This window comes from Plecotus auritus (genome assembly GCF_963455305.1).
Source record: "Plecotus auritus genome assembly, chromosome: 3".
In the NCBI taxonomy this organism is placed as follows: Eukaryota; Metazoa; Chordata; class Mammalia; order Chiroptera; family Vespertilionidae; genus Plecotus; species Plecotus auritus.
Window position 1 is genome coordinate 227,717,966 of NC_137772.1, and position 20,068 is coordinate 227,738,033.

Genomic DNA, 20,068 nt, shown 5'->3' on the forward strand with positions numbered 1-20,068 from the left:
TGGGGCAGAGGAGCTTCCCGAATGGCCCCACAGCCTCCAGGAGGAGGACGCAGGGGCCTCTGTCCCAGAGCCGCCCCCGTGTCCAGTGGGGTCTGCGTACAGCAGGAGCTTACTAAATGGGCACTGGGTAGACCATGCCTGGGAGGTACCCCACCTCAGGAAGGAGGAAGCAGGTCCCTGAGAGCTCAGGCTGCCATCACAGCCGCCCTGCTCCCACGGCTCCTGGTGGCTCAGCCCAAGAAGGGAGACGGGAACATCATGGCCACCAGGGCTGCCTGGCCAGCCCAATGCCCCCACACTTCCCCGCCTGGCGGGGCTGCCTCCTTGCACCCCTCTGGACCCATAACCCCCTCCGGGATCACCTAGGCCTGAGCTGCCCAGCCCTGCTCCATGCCAGAGGCCTCAGCTCCCAGCCCTTGACCATCCTCTTCACAGGGGTGGACTCAGCGCAGCCGGTGGCTGTGGGTGAGCTGCAGCCTCTGCACACGCCCGTGGGCCTGGCCCAGAGGAACCGGGAGGTGGGGCACGAGGCCACACAGGCCCACCTGAGGGTGAGATCCTCGGGGCTGGGGGTAGGCTGTGAGCAGGCCAGGGTGGGGCCAGGGCCGGTGAGCAGGGGCAGCCCCAGGAGGAACCCAGGCAACCAGCAGCGTGAAAAAGACGGTTGTATTTGATTTACAATGAACATGATTTACAAAAGGGGTGGGGGTGTCCTAGCCGAGCTCCTCCTGGCCCCCCACAGACCGGGCGGAGCCTCCAGGACAGCCTGTCTGACAGGCCGAGGCCAGGACCTCATCTGCTGGGTCCCCTCTGGATGCCTGGGCCTCGACGTCTGACATCCGGCTTGACCTTGGAGGTGAGGCCCGGAGCGCAGAGTCCGTCCACCCAGAGTGCCGGTGCCCCGGGGCACGGGCCAGGCGAGGTCAGGAAGGCATCGTACCGCTTTTCTCCTCCCATCCGGGCGGACAGACAGTCTGGGCTCGAGGCCCCGGGGACTGCGGGCACTCAGACCCCCCCAAAGAGGCCAGACCCTCACCGGGCGGCTGCTGGTGCTCAGGAAGGGGGGGCTGAGGCCCGGCTGCCCCTAGCGACACGGGGTGGCGCCGGGGCGAAAGGCACATTTGCGAATAGCTCAGGAGACTCCACTCGGAGACGACGCCCGATGCTGGTGTTCCGGCAGGGCTGGTGCTGGAGGGCGCCAGGCACTATTGCTCAGGAGAAAGACGCTACGTGGCTACCAACGCGGAGGTGGGGTCCCCGCTGCACCCACGCTCGCCCATCCCGGGGGCGGGGGGGGCTCTTCCTCCGCTTGCTTCGGCCTCCTTCCCCAGGGGCCGCCCAATGCCGGCACTGGGCGTCACACACCTGTGCCTCGGGACCGTGGTGCCGGAGGTCAGAGGTCGGTGACCTTGTTCTCGAGGGCCGCGGCGATCTGCTGCAGGCGGTAGGCCAGCTGCATCTTCTGGGCGGCGGGGTCTTCCTCCAGGGCGTTGATGATCTGAGGGGGGCTCAGGTCAGCCCCCAGGCGGGGAGCAGGCTGCCCAGGCACCTCCTCCCTCGCTGGGGCGGCCGAACCTCCTACCTCGTCGTAGTACTTCTGCGTGTACTGGTAGAGCTGGTGCAGGGCCACGAGGGTGTTCAGGGAGTCCGTGTGCGCCTGGGAGAGGGGGCGTGTGACCCAGGGGAGCAAGCATGTGGCACAGGCAGACTAAGGGCCACAGCCTCACAGCCCTCAGACACGGGGCAGCCACACACAGACGCACCCATGCAGGGGCGTGGCCGACAGGCTGGCTCAGAGCGGACGCAACCCCCAGCGCACACCTGGCCGGTCACACACAGGTGCCGGCCCACCTGGCCTCCCCTCCTGAGGGCACGAGACACCTGCCCTGCCGTGCCGTCGGCTGCCCCTGGGAGGGTCCTCGGCGCGTCCCCTGCGGCCCTTACCCGGGAAATCTCCGCCAGGTGTGTGTTCATGTCCTGGTCGCTGACCTGCACCATCTGTCTGATGCCCTTGTAGTAACTGTGGGAGAGGGCGGGGGCGGGGGGGCACAGTGGGTCCCAAAGGCTGGACCCAACGCTGCTGCCCACCAGGGTGCTCCTCCCGCCAGAAACCCCGCCGGGTGGGGGTCGAGAGCTGGGGTCACTCACTCCTCCACCATCTTCTTGTAGGTAGAGATCTCCTTGGCGTAGAGCAGCTTGTTGCTGGGAGAGTCCTGTGGGGTCACAGCCACGTCATGCCCAGGCCCAGGTGGGCTGGCTGGTGTCCCTGCCCCTGGGCCCCGATGGAGCCAGGCCGGCCCCCCTCAGGAAAAGGAGGGGCAACCCCGCCCAGCCAGACCTGACCATGCTGACACTGGTTTGGAATCTGTATAAGCAAAGGGTCTCCACGGGGTGCAGGAGGAGGGGGAGGACAGGGGTGCCAGGCTGCCACAACACCCATCACGCCCTGGCTAGTGTGGCTCAGTGGATAGAGCACTGGACTGGGGACTGAAGGGTCCCGGGTTCAATTCCAGTCGAGGGCACATGCCTGGGTTGCAGGCTCAATCCCCAGTAGGGGGTGTGCAGGAGGCAGCCAATCCATGATTCTCTCGCATCACTGATGTTTCTCTCTCCCTCTCCCTTCTTCTATGAAATCAATAAGAAAATATATTTTTAAAAAGACCATCACCAGGGGACCTCGCAGGCTCTGGCCCTGCCCCCACCCCGTTACCTTGCACCTCTCTCTCCTGAACTCCAGCTCCAAATGTGCAAATCCTCACCCAGAAAAACCTGCGACATCCTAGCATGGCCACGACTCCCCACCCCTGTGGACACTACCCTGTCCAGGCCTCCCAGAGAGGACCCCGCTCCCCACCCCCGTGGACACTGCCCTGTCCAGGCCTCTGGGGGAGGACCCCAGTCCCCAGCCCCGTGGACACTGCCCTGTCCAGGCCTCTGGGGGAGGACCCCGCTCCCCAGCCCCGTGGACACTGCCCTGTCCAGGCCTCTGGGGGAGGACCCCGCTCCCCAGCCCCGTGGACACTGCCCTGTCCAGGCCTCTGGGGGAGGACCCCGCTCCCCAGCCCCGTGGACACTGCCCTGTCCAGGCCTCTGGGGGAGGACCCCGCTCCCCAGTCCCGTGGACACTGCCCTGTCCAGGCCTCCCGGAGAGGACCCCGCTCCCCACCCCCGTGGACACTGCCCTGTCCAGGCCTCTGGGGGAGGACCCCGCTCCCCAGCCCCGTGGACACTGCCCTGTCCAGGCCTCCCGGAGAGGACCCCGCTCCCCAGCCCCGTGGACACTGCCCTGTCCAGGCCTCTGGGGGAGGACCCCGCTCCCCAGCCCCATGGACACTGCCCTGTCCAGGCCTCCCGGGGGAGGACCCTGCTCCCCACCCCCATGGACACTGCCCTGTCCAAGCCTCCCGGAGAGGACCCCGCTCCCCAGCCCCGTGGACACTGCCCTGTCCAGGCCTCTGGGGGAGAACCCCACTCTCCAGCCCCATGGACACTGCCCTGTCCAGGCCTCTGGGGGAGGACCCCGCTCCCCAGCCCCCATGGACACTGCCCTGTCCAGGCCTCCGGGGGAGGACCCCGCTCCCCAGCCCCATGGACACTGCCCTGTCCAGGCCTCCCAGAGAGGACCCCGCTCCCCAGCCCCCATGGACACTGCCCTGTCCAGGCCTCTGGGGGAGGACCCCGCTCCCCAGCCCCCGTGGACACTGCCCTGTCCAGGCCGCCGGGGAGGACCCCGCTCCCCAGCCCCCATGGACACTGCCCTGTCCAGGCCTCCCAGAGAGGACCCCGCTCCCCAGCCCTCAAGAGCTGCCAGGACACTCACCCGGCTCAGCTTGTGCTCCGTGCGCGTGCAGGCGTCCATGAAGGTCTGCGCGATGACGGACAGCGAGGCGTCCACCACCTCGTGGACGTGCACGTCGAAGATGAAGTGGGGGTTCTTGAGGATGTTCACCCAGAACCGGAGCGGTAAGCTGAGGCAGAGCGAGACTGGGTGAGGGGCTGCTGAGACGGGGGGGACCGGGGCGCGGGTGGGCGGCCGCGGGTGGGACGGGGCCCCACCTGTTGGTCTTCCAGATGTGGATGGTGTCCTCGTCCTTGATGTCGTGCTTCTCCGCCTGCTCATCCAGGAAGTCGAAGAAGTACTTGACGGCGGGCGGCACGGCCAGGCCCGGCGCCAGCACGCTCTGGAAGAAGTTGTCCACGAACTGCTGCAGCGTGCCCTGCGGGTGGAGGGGACTCAGCGCTCGGCCCGCCGCCCGCCGCCCCTGCCGGCTGCAGGCCCATCGCCCGCCCCGCGCCCACCTTGACGGACAGCAGGCGGGTCAGGTAGATCTCAGTAATGGCCTTGGTGCGCTCCTTCTCCTTCATGCTGCCGCGCTTGCACTTGCCCTCCTCCACCTCGTCCGTGGGCCGCACCAGGTGCCACACTCGGTTCTCATCCTCCAGGAGGGCGTGGCCTGTGGGGAGGGGCCAGGTACCACGCTGGGCTCGCAGCCCCCAGAGGGCACACCTTCAGGGCCCAGAGCAACACAGGCTCGAGGCCCGGCCAGCATGGCTCAGTGGTTGAGCATCGACCTATGAACCAGGAGGTCACAGTTCGATTCCCGGTCAGGGCACAGGCCCAGGTTGTGGGCTCCATCCCCAGTAGGGGGCATGCAGGAGGCAGCTGGTCCATGATTCCCTCTCTCTCCCTCTCCCTTCTTGTCTGAAATCAATTAAAAAAACACAATAGCCCTGAACAGTGTGGCTCAGTGGATAGAGCATCAGACTGCGACTGAGGGGTCCCAGGTTCGATTCCGGTCAAGGGCATGTACCTTGGTTGCGGGCACATCCCCGATGGGGTGTGTGCAGGAGGCAGCTGATCGATGTTTCTCTCTCATCATCGATGTTTCTATTTCTCTTTCTCCCTCTCCCTTCTTGTCTGAAATCAATTTAAAAACACAACAAGCCCTGACCGGTTTGGCTCAGTGCAGGGGTGGGCAAACTTTTTGACTCGAGGGCCACAATGGGTTCTTAAACTGGACCGGAGGGCCGGAACAAAAGCATGGATGGAGCGTTTGTGTGAACTAATATAAATTCAAAGTAAAGGAGTGGAGGGGAGAGCAAGAGAACCGGATAGCACAGCCGGATCCGGCCCGCGGGCCGTAGTTTGCCCAAGGCTGGGATAGAGCGTCGGCCTGTGGACTCAAGGGTCCCAGGTTCGATTCCGGTCAAGGGCATGTATCTTGGTTGCAGGCACATCCCCGATGGGGTGTGTGCAGGAGGCAGCTGGTCCATGATTCCCTCTCATCTTCGATGTTTCTATTTCTCTCTCCCTCTCCCTTCTTGTCTGAAATCAATTAAAAAAACCCAACAAAACAGGCAGGAGGGAGGGACTCACGCTCCCCGGGCAGCTCCTGCTGGTTGTCCTCCGGCTGCTGGGAGACCCCCACTTTGGACAGGATGAGCGTGGCTCCGTCCCGGACCTGGGGAACAGGGTCATGAGGGAGGCCCCACTCCCCAGCCCCCAGCGTGCAGGGAAGGCCGCCCCGGGCACTCACGTTGTAGTGCATGAGGGTGTTGACGCGCTTCCACCGGCCGTCCCGCTGGGAGGTCAGGTCCAAGTCAGACAGGATCTGGGCCGTGGACCCAGGGCGCCACTCTGCGGATCGACACGGCAGCTCCGGGACCAGCCACAGAGCACCCGCCCCGCAGGGCGCCCTCGCTGTCCCCCTCCTGCCCCCCCGCCCGCCGGGCAGAGAGCTCACCCAGGACCACGCTGTCCGCCTTGGGCCAGCGGGAGCAAGGCTGTGTGCGGTACACCTGGTCGATGATCTTCTCCTTGACCTGGGACAGCGGGTGGCAAACTCATTAGTCAGCAGAGCCAAATGTCAACGGCACAACGACTGAAATCGCTTCTGAGAGCCGCGAGCCGGCTTCTGCGCCTGGGCCACGAAGTTTCAATCCCGCTGTACGTGCGCGCCCGCGCGTGGTATTCTGTGGAAGAGCCACGCCCGAGGGGCCAAAGAGCCGCGTGTGGCTCGCGAGGCGCAGTTTGCCGACCACTGACCTGGGAGATGGTGTCGCAGTTGAGCACCTTGACGGGGATGGCGTCAACCCCTTCGTCCTGGACGATGACGCTCACTGTCTGCGGGCGGAGGGAGCGGGGATAAGGGATGAAGGGCCAGCGGGCGGGTGGGAGTCCCCACTGCATCCGGCTGGCGGCCTCGCCTCCCCTGCAGTCCTGGCCCCGCAGGATGGAGCAGAGGAACCAACAGCGGGCTCCCTCATCCCTCCCGCTCACAGGGGCCAGGGGAGTGCGCACAGCTCCCCACCAGACACCCTCACGGTGCCCGGGCCCCACACAGGCCGACAGCAGGCCTGGACCGTGGCACCTGGAGGGTCTCCCCAGCACAGGGAGGTGGACAGCACCCCGGGCTCACCAGGGGCGCATACTCCACGTCGTCCCCCAGCAGCCCCGTGTCGTTGAGGGTGTACTTGGCCTTCTTCTGCACGGCATCCACCGGGCCCTTCTCCACCTGGTGCTTGATGGCCTTGAAGAGCTTGTAGAGAGGCTCGCCGGCGCTGTCCTGGAGCAACGTGGGTGGTCAGCCTCGCGGCGACCACGCTCCCCTGGAGGCGCCACCAGGGCAAGGGAGTGGGGAGCAGCACCCCCTGCCCCCCTCAACGCCCCCTGCCGCCGGGAGCCCACCTTGAGGTACTGGTACAGGCAGATAGACATCCAGTTGGACAGCATCCTCTCCACCACCGTCTCCGACCTGGGGGTGCAGACAGGCCTGGTACCCAGGGGCCCCGCAGTGCCTGCCAGCCTGGCTGGCTCTTCAGGCCCCGGGACCCGCCTCCCGCCAGGATGCCCAGGTCCAGCCTGCTGTGAGCCAGTGCCCAGCCCCTTGGGGGGAACATGTCACCCCTTCCTAGGGAGTGATTCTGAGGGGGAGCAGCCCAGTGACCAGCAGAGACCAACCCAGGTCGCCACCCCTGCCCACCCTCCCTACTCCTTGCGCTGGCTCCCCCTCCTCCCCCAGCAAACCAGGTGCCTCAGCCTCCGCCTCCCTGCCCGCGCGCCCCCACGCACCTGCGCGCCCCCACCTCCCTGCCCGCGCCCCCACGCACCTGCGCAGCATCAGCTTGGGGTTCTTGGCCACCACGTACTGCTCCATGAGCTCCAGGAAGAGCGTGCGCATGATGTCCGTGTAGTACTCCAGCTTCCCGTGCAGCGCCACCGTCAGCAGCGACGCGAAGTACACCTTGGCGCGGGCCGAGAACTCCCGCTGGTTCTCCAGGGTGTGGATGAACTGCGGGGGCGGCGGGTCAGCGCCTGCCGGGGCCAGGGCCAGCCCAGCCCGCCCGCCATCCCGGCGCCGCCCGCCCCCACCCCGCTCACGTTGATGAGGAAGGACTTGCTGTTGAGCAGGTTGGAGAACTGGTAGAGCGCCTGCTCCACCACGGGCCGCCGCGACTCGGGGATGTCCAGCTGGCCCGTGATCATCACGTCCTTGTCGCCGTCCTTGGAGGGCAGGAAGAAGACGCGGTCCGTGTAGGTCTTGTAGTCCAGCACCGGAATGCCGGCCTCGTGCACGTCGTTCGTCTGGTCCTCCATCTCGATCATCAGGTCTGGGGGGACAGCACGGTGACACCTCGCCCGGCCTGGCCCCGCCCCCCGCGAGGGCGCCCCCTCCCGGCCTGCCCTGCGCCATACCGGTGAACTCCTTCTTGCAGCGGTCGCGCACGCTCTCCTCCAGGCCCTCCAGCTGGGACCGGATCTTCTCGTACTCGCGCTCCGCCTGCTGGCTCTTCCTCCTGCGCACAAGGGGGCGCTGCTGGGAGTGGGTGCGGCCGGAAGGGAGTGGGTGTGGCCAGGCGGCGGGTGGGGCGGTAGGAGGGCGGGGCATGGCTGTGGGCGGGGCCCAGGTTGCGGGAGGGCGGGGGCCAGGGCTGTGGGCGGAGCCCAGGTTGCGGGAGGGCGGGGCGCAGGTTGCGGGAGGGCGGGGCCATGGCTGTGGGCGGGATCCAGGTTGCAGGAGGGCGGGGCCAGGGCTGTGGGCGGAGCCCAGGTTGCGGGAGGGCGGGGCCAGGGCTGTGGGCGGGGCCCAGGTTGCGGGAGGGCGGGGCCATGGCTGTGGGCGGGGCCCAGGTTGCGGGAGGGCGGGGCCATGGCTGCAGGGGGGCTCACCAGTAGCAGTAGACAGACAGGGCAATGAGGGCCACCATGGGCACCATGACCAGCGGCAGGATGAGGCTGAGCGGCACCTCGCTCACACGACTGTCGTACTCCACGCGGCCCAGCACCCACTCCCGGGAGCCGAACTTCACCTGCGTGGAGGGGAGGACCCAGCGCCCACAAGCATGGCTAAGACCAGTGCCCAGCGCCACAGCCTGGCGCCCCACCCTCCTGCCCTGCCCACACGTACAATGAACTCGGGCAGGTTGAGTGTCGTGTCTCGCTTCTGCCGCCGCTTGGGGGGGGGCTGCACCTCCGGGGGCTCGCAGTACAGGTCAGTCTCGGTCAGCGTCTTCATGATGCAGCGCTCGGCGCCCACAAAGGCCTCGGCCTCATGCAGCGTCATCGCCTTGTTCAGGTTGGTGCCCTGGGGGTGGGGGGCGGGGTCACGGTGACCAGGAGGGACGCAGGGGCACCTGGACCAGCTCAGCCCAGACCTTGAGCAGCACCAGCACCTGGTCAGGACCTGGGCCCCGGGCTGCGGCTGTCCTCACCTGGGCGTGGATGAGCTTGTTGACCTGCTTCTTGACGCCCCCTGTGAAGTTCTTGAAGGTGGGATCGGCCACGTACTCAAAGGCCCCGGCCTCGGTCCTGAGCAGGACCCGGTGCCCGTCCATCTGGATGAGTGCCGTGAGGTTGTAGGCCTCGGGATCCTCGGGCACGGCCGGGGACAGGAACACGACCCTCGAGTCGTTGTAGCGCGTGTACTCCGTGCCCACGATCTGCAGGCCGAGGGCTGTTTGTCAGGCCACGGGCACAGGCCCCATCCCTCCCCAGCCGGTCCCCAGGGCCCAGCGTCGGCTCCGAGCCCCCGGCCGGCAGCGGGACTGACCGTGTGGGGCTGCAGGGGTCCGGCCTCCCGCCGGCGCCGCCAGGACTGCAGAGGCTCGGCTATGACCACCATGGAGAAGTTCTGGATCAGGCTGAAGCCCTGCCCTGTCACGTTGATGCTGCGGCCGCCACTGGGGGTGGGGGGTGCCTGAGTGGGTACAACTGGGCAAGGGAGGTACCCAGCCAGCTCCAGAGCAGGTGCCCTGCGAAGCCGTGCCCCCACCCCCTTGCTGGCCGTGTGGGGGGCTTGGGGAGGGCGGGGCTGAAATCCCTGGCCCCAAACTGGTTTGGGGCGCGCGCGCAGGTCCCCGTGAGCCCGTGCCTGCCGCAGGGTGGGGTGTGCTTAGGGCACTGTGTCTGTGAGCCCTGCCATCCTTGAGTGTCTCTGGGCTAGGGGACTATGGGGCTCCCCTGTCAGGCTTCCTAGGAGGAAGTGGATCTAGGGGTGCGGTAGGGTTTTTACGGCAGCTTCCTCCTGCCCAGCCCTCCCGCATCCCCACCAGGCGGTGGGCATAGGGTACTTGGGAAGTAGCTGGGGGTGGGGTGGCATGGGGAGCCTTGGTGGGCAGTAGGCAGGGCAGACGCCACACCTGGCGAAGCTTCGCAGAGGCTCAAAGGCCCGCAGCACCGGGTTCTCGCGGTAGGTGAAGGTGATGCCGGAGCTGGGCACTGGGGAACCCCCGTAGTAGATCTCCAAGGACAGCTGCCCCGGGGCTGCCTGGGGGCCCGTGACACACTGGAGCTGCACCCCAAACTGCGTCCTGGAGGTGAAGGTTGTTAGCGTCAACCCCACCCTGAGACCAACTCCAGCCCTGGGCAACGGGGCAAGGGTCCACGGGTCAGGCTCAGGGCACCGCTCCCTCCAGGACACACGCAGGGTCCCGGCCAGAACACCCCACCCTGCCCCAAGGACCAGGGCAGACCAGAGCTCGGGTGGCCCGCAGGTGACACCCACACATTACAAGGGACGCCACCGATGGTCACGCGCACGTCTTCCTTAGAGCCCGTGTCCAAGTGGGTGCCGTTGATGGTCAGCGTGGTGCCGCCTGCCTGCGGCCCCTCCCTCGGCTCCACGCTGAGGGGTCGGGGCTCCTAGGAGAGAGATGGGTGCTTTCGGGTGAGGGCTGAGTGGCAGCCCGCCCCACCCCTCAATCTTGACTGTTGTTGAAGGGGCACAGCCCCCAACCATCCAGGAGTCAGCAGCAGAGGCCAGACCCGCCCCCGTCCGTCCCTACCTGGTCCGGGGGACCAGGCACTCACCTGGTAGGTGAACTGGACGTGGGGCGGCGAGTGGCCAAGCTTCCCGTTGATGTCCACCTCCACACCCCCCGTGAAGGGCACCTCTGTGGCCTCAATGGCACACACGATCCTGGGCGGGCAACAGGCAGGGTGGGGTCCCTCTCAAGGCGCACCCCAGACCCTGCCTGACTGGCACGTCTGATGGGGAGTCCGGGGCACCCACACCCCCAAGTCCCTCTTCTCCATCAGCCCCGGCCCCCATGGTGGGGACTGACACGGCCCATGGGGCCCAGACCACCGGCTGGCCACTCACCTGGTGGACACGGAGTACCGTTCCGGCTCAAAGGCGCAGTTCTGGCCGGCCACGGTGACGCTCTTGACGTCGTCCGCCCTGACCCCCAAATTTGACCCGAGGATCGTGACACGGATGCCGCCACCCAGGGGGCCTGTCTCCGGCTGGATCTGAAATGGGCAGAGCCGGGCTGACCCAACCGCTTGGGCAGGCTGGGCGATGCGCTGGGCCGGGCTCAGGCTGGGGTCCCTCCCTGCCCGCGGGGGGGCCCTCGTCCTAGGGGGACTCACCTCGGTGATGACGGGCGGCGGGCACTCGGAGGTGGCGTTGCTGCACAGGGCCTCGTACACACACCTGCCCTGCCCGCCGCACCACACGCACTTGTAGGCGGGGTCGGCGGCCAGGCACAGGCTGCAGTCGCTGCGGCCGAAGGAGCAGTTATAGAGGGTCACTGCGGAGGGAGCAGCCAGCTATCAGCAGGGCCACCCCGCCCCCGCCCTGCCTGGCCCACCTCCCCACGGGGGCCCCCAGGCCTGCCCTGCGCCACCCCACCCCCGTCAGGCCCCAGCCCTGCCGCCCACCAGACCCCCTGCCTGGCCCCGCCCTGCTCCCTGCCAGGCCCCGCCCTGCTCCCCGCCAGGCCCCGCCCACCTTGGAGCTTGCTGTCAATGTATTTGCCGTAGGACTTGACGTACAGGTGCAGGGGCAGCGTTTCGTTCTCGTCGTGGGACAGCTGAGGGACAGGCAGGGACACACTGCACTCTGACCGCCCCTCCCCCCCCCCCCCGCCAGCCCTAGAGGGCGATCACTGTGCCCACAAAGGCCCGGGGGTCCCCTCTTCGCAGGGGGCAGCGGTGGAGGGGCCGGGGCCTCAGAGACACGGGTGAGCATGCCGCCTGGCCCAACAGGCCTGTCTCCTCGCCCCGGAAGGAACGAGGCCCACCCTGGGAGCTGTACCTTCGGGGTCCGGAAGTAGAAGGTCCCTGGCTCCCGCGTGTTCACCGGCACCTCGAACTTGGGGAGGTCACCGCCCACGTGCAGGGAGGAGCCCTGCAGGACACGCCGTCAGGACCCTGCACCGGCCAGCCTTCCCGCCTCCCGCCCGGCCCACGGCTCCCAGGCCAGGGCTCTGTCTGTGCCCCCCAGGCCAGGGCTCTGTCTGTGCCCCGGCCCACGGCTCCCGGGCCAGGGCTCTGTCTGTGCCCCCCAGGCCAGGGCTCTGTCTGTGCCCCAGGCCAGGGCTCTGTCTGTGCCCCCCAGGCCAGGGCTCTGTCTGTGCCCCAGGCCAGGGCTCTGTCTGTGCCCCGGGCCAGGGCTCTGTCTGTGCCCACAGCTTCTGGGCCAGCCTAGGTACTCCCATCCCAGCTGACCACTCGGCCACTCCTGGAGCCCCTCCCCCTGGTCCAAGCCTGAGCAAATCGTCCTGCTCCCTCGCTAAGGGGCAGCCCACTGCCCAGCCCCTCGACAGACTCGCCTGCCTCCTTCTCTCCGTCCAAGTTGTCAGCGACCCCAGACCTCCCTGCCTCCTTCTGTCCCCAACACTGTTCCCTGAGCAGCTGCCTCCTGTGGGAGCCCAGGTCCCCCTTCCCGTCAGCAGGATGGCTCTGAGCAAGCCCCACGGACACACCAGCCGCCAGGGACGCTGGGCACAGGGCTCTCTGCCCGGTCAGCCTGCTTCCCAGGGCAGTGCCTCACAAGCCCACCTTCACTGTGTCCAGGTTCTTGCCCTGGAAGGTCACATCTGTCTCGTAGTTCATGGGGATGACCAGCGGGCTGGGGTCCAGGAACTGGGGGCAGCTGTCCTCCTGCAGAGGAAGGCCGGTCAGGGGCCACATGGCCTGGGACAAGCAGCCACACCCCCACCACGGCCCGCGGCCCCTCACCATGTGAGCGGGGACAATGCCGTCCTCAGGGTTGGGCGAGGCCTCCCGACACTCGTGGTAGCGCATGTCCCACTGGCAGGTCCAGCGGTTGCTGGCACAGGAGATGCACCTGGGAGAGAGGTGGGCGAGGGTGTGGGCACCGCATGGCGGGGCAGGGTGGGGGTGGGGGTGGGGGAGGCAGGAGGAACTGGGGGTGGAGCTGGGGGGGTGCTGGAGGAGCCGGGGGTGGAGCGGGAGGAGCTGGGGGTGGTGCTGGAGGAGCCGGGGGCGGGGCTGGAGCTGGGGGTGGGGCTGAAGGAGCTGGGGGTGGGGCTGGAGGAGCCAGGGGCGGGGCTTGAGGAGCTGGGGGCGGGGCTTGAGCTGGGGGCGGGGCTGGAGGAGCCGGGGGTGGGGCTTGATGAGCTGAGGGCGGGGCTGGAGGAGCTGGGGGCGGGGCTGGAGCTGGGGGTGGGGCGGGGCGGGCTTGACACTCACGGCAGATTCTTCTCCAGTTTCATGGCCTCGCCGCAGTCGTAGAAGGGGTACTGGTGCGAGGTGAGGAAGACATCGCTGTGTTTGAACTTGAGCTGGATCTCCACGGCCACGTGGTCTGCAGATGGCAGACGGGGGAGGGTGTCAGGCGGGGGCCACCGAGCGCAGGGCATTGCCGCCACGGCAGAGGCGGGGGACAGGAAAGCCTGGACCTGGGCCTCTTCCTCTCTTCCCTCTGGCACCCCCATAGCTCCCAGCAGGCCATCAAGCACAGACAGCCTCGTGCGGAGAGCCCTGGTGTGGGGGGGCCTTGAGGGGCGTCCCCTGATGCGCACTCAGGCTCAGCACGCCGGGCACCCGCCCTCAGATCTCGGCTCAGGTGTCGGCTCCCAGGGCTCCGCGCAGCCAGGTCCCTGTCCCTGCAGGGTCCTGGGTGTCTGGGCAGTGCGCCCGCCAGGTCCCCGCACGTCACCGTGTGGTCCCAGCTGCACCAGCAAGCTGCCCTCCACGGGCCCTGAATGCTCAGGGGACAAAGGCTTGGCACCTGCCCTGGCCCACTTTCACAGCCCGGCCCCCGGGGACAGCCTCGCCCGCATTAAGCTGGACGGGGTGGGGGAGGGGGTTCTGCACAGAGGCCAGAACCCAGGACCTGGGACCAGGTGGTGCGGAGACCTGACAAAGAAGGAAGGGCCAGGAGCTCCTCTCGCTCACGGCCACCGAGCACAGCCTGCATCACTCTGGGCGCCCGGAACCCCAACGCCCTGGCCTCTGCCCCGCTGCACCCCGGCAGGTGCCACCCGCCCCTCCCTCCACCTCAGCCCCCACCCCGGGGGCTCTGTCACAGGAAGGACCCCACTGTGTGGAGCAGGAGGGAGAAGGCCCGGGGCCCGGAGCCTGGAGTTCGGGCCTCACCCTGGCCCGACGGCGTGCTGGGGATGTTGCTCGGGGAGTTGCACACCACAGCGTCCCCCTCCACACGGGCAGGGTGTGCCGGAGAGTCCCCGAAGAGGCACAGCAGCTTGTCCTCGCCCAGGGCCGGGAGGGGGCTGATGGTCAGCTGCACCTGGGGGAGGCCATGCAGCTCACATGGACCCCTCTGCCCAGCCTTGGGGGCGGGGGGGACCAGCCTTGGGGGTGGGGGGCCCAGGACTGGACTCTCAGTGAGGAGACCCCCCACCCAGAGCACCTGTCCCGTGATGCACTCCCCTGCACGTGCACCGAAGACACGGGAACCTGACTCGTCACCCCCACTGCCCTGGGCCGGGTGTTCCTGGATACACAGGAGCCACCAGACCACAGGGTCCAGGCCGCCCCACCTCAGACTCAGCACCCCAGGCCCAGGCGGGATCGAGGTGCTGTGAGGATCTCCTGCCCCACGTCCCACCCCGCCGGCCACGCACCTCCCCCTGGGCCCGCCGGCTCATGTTCTGGGGCTGGGCCCCCGTGATGGTCACACAGGACTCCTCACGGCTCCAGAGCCAGTGTCCGCTCTCCGCCGCCCGCGGGCACTCAGCCCTCCTGGTGCATCTGCAGAGACGGGGCAGCCTCAGCCCTGGCACCTGTCAGCCCCGGTTGGGACTGCCGCGCCGGCCTCCAGGGTGAGCCGAGACCCCCAGCCCCAGGGACTCACCGCCCCTTGACGATGCACCAACCGCAGTAGGGGTCCCGGGAGCCGAGGCACTGCATGCAGTTGAGGTAGCTCGAGCACTCCTGCACGGGAAGCCGGAACGCCTGGGGGCAGCAGGGCCGTGAGCAGGACTGGCCACCGGGACCCACTCGGACCCGTTTCCTGGGGTCACTAGCTAGGTCCCACCTGTATCTCTGAACCTTAAAGGACTCAGGTGCCACCTGGCTGGCCTGGGTCAGTGGTTGAGCATTGACTTGTGAACCAGGAGGTCACGGTTCGATTCCCAGTCAGGGCACATGCCCAGGTTGCAGGCTCGATCCCCAGTAGGGGGCATGCAGGAGGCAGCCAATCAATGATTCTCGTCATTGATGTTTCTCTCTCTCCCTCTCCCTTCCTCTCTGAAATCAATAAAAACACATTTAGCCCTGGCCAGTTTGGCTCAGTGGATAGAGCGTCAGCCTGCGGACTGAAGGGTCCCAGGTTCGATTCTAGTCAAGGGCACATGCCCGGGTGGCAGGCTCGATCCCCAGTAGGGGGCGTGCAGGAGGCAGCCAATCAGTGATTCTCATCTTAGATGTTTCTATCTTTCTCTCTCTCTCCCTTCCTCTCTGAAATCAATAAAAATATATTTAAAAAAAAAAGTCTCAGATGCCAACTCAAGGCATGCCAACATGGGCTCCAGGCAGCAGGGAGGTACACGGGCTCTGTGAGGCCCTGGCCCTGTGGCTGCACCTGCCCAGGACCCACGGTGCATGGTCCCAGGAAACCATGATGTCCAGGGTCCGGCCGCCCCGGTGCCAGCCTGGGCCCCTTCGCCCCACTCCCTGGGAGAGGCCCTTGGATGCCCAGGCCCAGGGCTCCAGAGGCCAGCTCAAGGGGCTCCTACCCCAGCCCCCCGATAAGGCAGGGGGCCTGTGCTGTCCCCTCGCTGCCCAAGCTCACAGAGCTGCACAGGGCCCCCCCTTCATGCCCGTCCACCCCAGGGAAGCCCCGAGAGCAGCCCAGCCCTCCCTTCAGGAAGGGTCCGAGACAGGACATGCAGGAGCGGAGCTGCAGACAGGGAAGGTGCTGGAGACGGGACAGAGACTGCCAGGAGCCCGAGGAGGAGAGGGCTGCCCCTCCCGGTCCTCGTCGGCACCCTCAGGCCTGGGACAGCGGACCGGCCGTCAGGCCTGCCCCGGGGCCTTCGCAGGCCTACCTTGTCCTGGGTCATGGCGTACAAACTGGCCTGGTCGGCGGACAGCACCAGGTCCTGCTTGATCCTCTTGTTGATCTCCACCAGGATGGAGCCGTACTCCACGGAGCTGCCGTTGGGGGCCAGGTACACCTGCGGGGGCAGCAGGCAGGTGCGTGAGGGTGCTGTTCCCTCGGAGACGGCCCTCCAGCCCCGCCCCATCCCGCCCCGCCCCTGCCCCAGGATTCACCTTGAGGACCTGGCCATCGGAGGTGCCCAGGAAGGCAATAGTGTGGCCGTTCTCGGTGGCCACGGTCACGGCTGTCAGGTTCAGGCCTCCACGCTGCAGCACGGCCGTGGCGACGAGCCCCTTGCGGCTGCCCAGGGGGTAGGGCAGGTGCTCCGAGCCACACACGAAGCTCTCGCCGGCACCCTGCGGGCCACGGCGTCAACGGTGGGTCCAGACACCCGCGACCCGCCTAGGAGGCCTCTCCCCACGGGGGCCCCTCCCAGCACTCTGCGGCCCCACACACGTCCCGAGGACGAGGATCGCGAAGGCAGGGACCCCGCCCGCGCGCTCACTGTGTGGGGCACACCTACCACCTGGCTGCAGAGACACCACACACGCATGTATGCTCACGGGGCCCTCCCAAGCAGGCGAGGACTTGGACACGCCGCCGGCCAGCACATGGCAGCAACGCACAGGCCCACACGCACGCGTGGGGTTCGAGCCCGTGGGGGACCCTGCGCGCACGTACCAGGCCCGGGCCGCCGCACTGGATCTCGCCGTGGAAGGGCTTGTAGAAGTCGTCCGGGCTGCCCTCCAGGTCGCCCATGTAGCAGGCATTGCGGATGGCCAGCATCTTGGCGTAGATCTGCTCCAGCGGGAACAGGCAGAGGCCGGCCCGGGGCCCCCCGCCGCCCCGGTCCTCTCTGGTGAAGACGGTGTAGAGCACCTTGCCGGCGCCCGAGGCGGCGGCGGCGGAGGCGGCCAGGCAGGTGCCGAAGGGGGTGGGCGGGTCGGCGGGGTCCAGGCACTGCAGCTCCATCTCCAGGTAGGAGTAGTAGTAAGGGTCCTGCTTGCACATGCGGGCCAGCAGCGTGCGGCTGCGCAGCGGGTGCTTGTCCTGCTGGTTGAAGACGAAGAAGACGTAGAGGCTGTCCTCGAAGGCCGCCACGAACTCCTGCGTGTTGGTGGACAGGTAGCCGGCCTTGTAGGTGGCGTGGTCCGTGTAGGCCTCGAAGGCCTCCCTGCCGGCCACGCGGTCCAGCAGCCGGGTGCTCACGATGACGCCGTTGTCGTACGGGCCGTTGCCTTTGCCCACGAACAGCATGCGCTGCTCGCCGTCCGGGTCGGTGGCGCTCACCAGCCCCACGGTGGCCACGCTCTCGTCGTTGCTGGCCACGAAGGACCGCTCGCCGCTGCTGTCCTCGTAGAAGAGGCGCGTGGAGATGTTGCTGAGGGCGCGCAGGGCGCAGATGCCCTTGAAGAGGCTGCCGCACTCCACCAGACGCTTGCCCGGCGGGTCCAGCAGCAGCAGCTGGTTGACGTTGTCGGTGGGCACGGCCTCGTGGCACTGGCTGACCTCGATGGGCGGCGTGCACTTCTTGTTGTCCAGGGCCGGGCCCGTGACCACCTTCTGCTCCAGCTGCAGGTCGGCGCTCAGCTGGTAGAGCGCGTTCACCGCCCCCACGTACACCATGCCCGACGCCTCATCCACCACCAGGTGGTTCAGCTCCGTCTTGCTTTGGAAGAAGTCCAGCTTCCGGGGCCGCAGGCCCGAGCCGGTGCCCAGCAGGCCCAGGAGGGTCAGGGCCCAGAGCTGCAGAGCCATCGCCCCCGGGCCCCTGGGAGAAGAGAGGAGGGTCAGGGCGGCCCCAGAGGGTAGCCCGGAGGTCAAAGTTCGATTCCCAGTCGAGTCGGGGCACATGCTCGGGTTGCGGGCTTGAGCCCCAGTAGGCGGCGTGCAGGAGGGCCCCCCCCAGCCCGGGAGGATCTGTCCATGTGTAGGAAGTCCCCCTGCAAAGGTCACCCAGACCCCCTCCGTGCTGGACCCTGACCGAGTGACCAGGACACAGCCCGGGGAGGGGCACGCTGCCCATGTGCCCCGAGTGCCCAGCCCTTCCCCACCTTCCGTGTGGCAGACACACCCACCCTCATCTCCAAGGAAATCCCTGCCCAGCCCTGCACCGCCCGGCAGTCTAACCTCTGACCGGGGCCTGGCACCTCAGCGGCATGGGCCGGGCCTGGCTATGGCCGCCCCAGGACTGCACCCTGGCCTCCACCTCCTGCAGGCCCACCTCCGAGGCCACAGAGCAGCTCCTTCGGAAGCCTCCAGCGCCCCCGTCAGGCCCAGCCCACGCCCTGTGACCCAGGAGGTCCAGGTGGCCGGAGGGGCACTGTCCCCAGAGCATAAGCCCTACCAGAGGGCCAGGCTGACCAACAGCCCGACAGGCCAACAGGTGGAGCAGCCCGGCCAGCGCTCAGTGGTTGAGCGTTGACCTATGAACCAGGAGGTCAGGGTTCGATTCCTGGGTTATGGGCTTGATCTCCAGTAGGAGGCATGCAGGAGGCAGCCGACTGATGATGTTTCTCTCCCCCTTCCTCTCTCTCTGAAAAAAAAAAAAAAAAAAAAAAAATCAATAAAAACTTTTTTTTTTTAAATCCTCACCCAAGGATATGTTTTGATTGATTGATTTCTAGAGAAAGAGGAAGGGGGGCAGGGAGAGAGAGGGCAACATCGACAAGGGATCAAACCCACAACCCAGGTATGTGCTCTGACCAGGAATGGAACCCACAACCCTTTGGTGCACGGGAAGACGGTCCAACCAGACAGCCACCGGCCACGGCTAAAAACATCAAAAACTTAAAGAAGAGCCCTGGCCGGTGTGTCTCAGTGGCTAGAGCATCAGCCTGCAGACTGAGGGGTCCCGGGTTCGATTCCGGTCAAGGGCATGTACCTTGGTTGCGGGCACATCCCCAGTGGGAGGTGTGCAGGAGGCAGCTGATCGATGTTTCTCTCTCATTGATGTTTCTGACTCTCTATCCCTCTCCCTTCCTCTCTGTAAAAAATCAATAAAAAATATTTAAAAAAAAAAGACACTATGGAATACTGTCTTCCAACAGATGGCTCATTAAAATATTTTTTAAAAAAACTTAAAGAAGAGCCCTGGCCGGTGTGGCTCAGTGGATAGAGCGTCGGCCTGCGGACTGAAGGGTCCCAGGTTTGATTCTGGTCAAGGGCATGTACCTTGGTTGCGGGCACATCCCCAGTGGGAGGTGTGCAGGAGGAGGCAGCTGATCGATGTTTCTCTCTCATTGATGTTTCTGACTCTCTATCCCTCTCCCTTCCTCTCTGTAAAAAAATCAATAAAATATATTTTTAAAAAACAAACATCAAAAACGTAAAGAAGAAAGACCCACCAGGTGGGCCACACCTCACGGCGCACGGCGCAGCCTGACAGGAAGCACGGGAAGCCGAAGCGGCCGCCGAGGGGGGGCTGGGCTCACGCTGCTTCTGTGCCCACAGAGCCGCCAGCGCGGCCTGGCCTGCCTCCCTGGCCCCCCTCCAGCCCGCCCCCCACCCCTTGAACCAGCAGAGGGTCCACCGGGCGCTGCCCGAATCTGAGATGGGAGACCCCGGAGTCCGAGGTGGGGGCACCCCTCCAGGGCTGGGGCGGGCCGCGTCTGCGTGCAGGGGTCTATCTGAGCACACGGCCTGCATGGATGCAGGTCCACACGCGCGCCCACGGGTACGAGGGAGGCACTGCTGAGGCTGGGCTCGAGGTCCCCCATCAGAGGGCGGATCCCAGGCCCCACAAGGGGTCCTTGAAGAGCACACACGGTTCTCTCTCCCCAGCTCAGGCAGGGCTCCCGGCCTCAGGCCTCTGCCACCTTGGGGTAGCCCGTGCCCCCTCACCCTCGGGACCACCCTCTGTCCTGGTCAGAACCCCCACACCAGCTCCCACTGCCACCCACAGGCTACCCTTCCTGGTGCCGGCACGAGCCCCCATCCTGGGCTGGCTGCCATCTTCCCCGACGGCACCTGTGCCGGACGTGACACCTTCGCAGCCCTGCCCACGCCAAGTGCCTGCGTGGGCCCGGCCCCATGGACGGTCGAGGGACCCCGGCCCCGCCTCCCAGGCTCCCACCCGGCCCGCCCGCACTCCACAGTAGCTGGCACACCCTTTGCAGCCACCTCAGACATCAACCGCCTCCCTAGATGCTCTTATTCCTCGAGAAGTAACTGCTTTTCTAGTCCCCTTAGTCGCCCCGTGCGCTGGCCCACGCCACCCGCTCCGGAAAAGCAGGAAGGGGCAGGGGAGAGGCTTC

The 20,068-nt window shown here is 66.8% G+C and overlaps 1 protein-coding gene across 2 annotated transcripts in view; it reads right to left on the bottom strand.

The window, feature by feature from the left end:
* Positions 1-652: 652 nt before the first annotated feature.
* The window catches only part of PLXNB2 (plexin B2), a 33,533-nt gene continuing 14,117 nt past the window's right edge, over positions 653-20,068 (bottom strand). Inside the window, exons 3-39 of one of the 2 annotated variants that reach the window (XM_080658582.1) lie at positions 16,494-17,583; positions 15,986-16,168; positions 15,760-15,888; positions 14,565-14,665; positions 14,335-14,461; positions 13,847-13,997; positions 12,938-13,052; positions 12,464-12,572; positions 12,284-12,385; positions 11,538-11,630; positions 11,232-11,313; positions 10,871-11,031; positions 10,602-10,750; positions 10,310-10,418; positions 10,005-10,141; positions 9,640-9,810; positions 9,051-9,180; positions 8,713-8,940; positions 8,409-8,585; positions 8,171-8,310; positions 7,697-7,797; positions 7,382-7,611; positions 7,111-7,292; positions 6,689-6,755; positions 6,420-6,566; positions 6,047-6,124; positions 5,745-5,823; positions 5,538-5,638; positions 5,378-5,462; positions 4,300-4,454; positions 4,057-4,217; positions 3,821-3,968; positions 2,149-2,213; positions 1,945-2,020; positions 1,583-1,657; positions 1,366-1,498; positions 653-1,205 (exon numbers count right to left, since the gene is read on the bottom strand). In XM_080658582.1, the coding sequence (XP_080514708.1) occupies positions 1,394-1,498; positions 1,583-1,657; positions 1,945-2,020; positions 2,149-2,213; positions 3,821-3,968; positions 4,057-4,217; positions 4,300-4,454; positions 5,378-5,462; positions 5,538-5,638; positions 5,745-5,823; positions 6,047-6,124; positions 6,420-6,566; positions 6,689-6,755; positions 7,111-7,292; positions 7,382-7,611; positions 7,697-7,797; positions 8,171-8,310; positions 8,409-8,585; positions 8,713-8,940; positions 9,051-9,180; positions 9,640-9,810; positions 10,005-10,141; positions 10,310-10,418; positions 10,602-10,750; positions 10,871-11,031; positions 11,232-11,313; positions 11,538-11,630; positions 12,284-12,385; positions 12,464-12,572; positions 12,938-13,052; positions 13,847-13,997; positions 14,335-14,461; positions 14,565-14,665; positions 15,760-15,888; positions 15,986-16,168; positions 16,494-17,570 (5,526 nt within the window). In that variant the 5' untranslated portion in view covers positions 17,571-17,583 and the 3' untranslated portion in view covers positions 653-1,205; positions 1,366-1,393. Of the gene's footprint in view, positions 1,499-1,582; positions 1,658-1,944; positions 2,021-2,148; positions 2,214-3,820; positions 3,969-4,056; positions 4,218-4,299; positions 4,455-5,377; positions 5,463-5,537; positions 5,639-5,744; positions 5,824-6,046; positions 6,125-6,419; positions 6,567-6,688; positions 6,756-7,110; positions 7,293-7,381; positions 7,612-7,696; positions 7,798-8,170; positions 8,311-8,408; positions 8,586-8,712; positions 8,941-9,050; positions 9,181-9,639; positions 9,811-10,004; positions 10,142-10,309; positions 10,419-10,601; positions 10,751-10,870; positions 11,032-11,231; positions 11,314-11,537; positions 11,631-12,283; positions 12,386-12,463; positions 12,573-12,937; positions 13,053-13,846; positions 13,998-14,334; positions 14,462-14,564; positions 14,666-15,759; positions 15,889-15,985; positions 16,169-16,493; positions 17,584-20,068 lie in introns of both variants that reach the window. The other variant, XM_080658581.1, reaches the window with a different exon arrangement.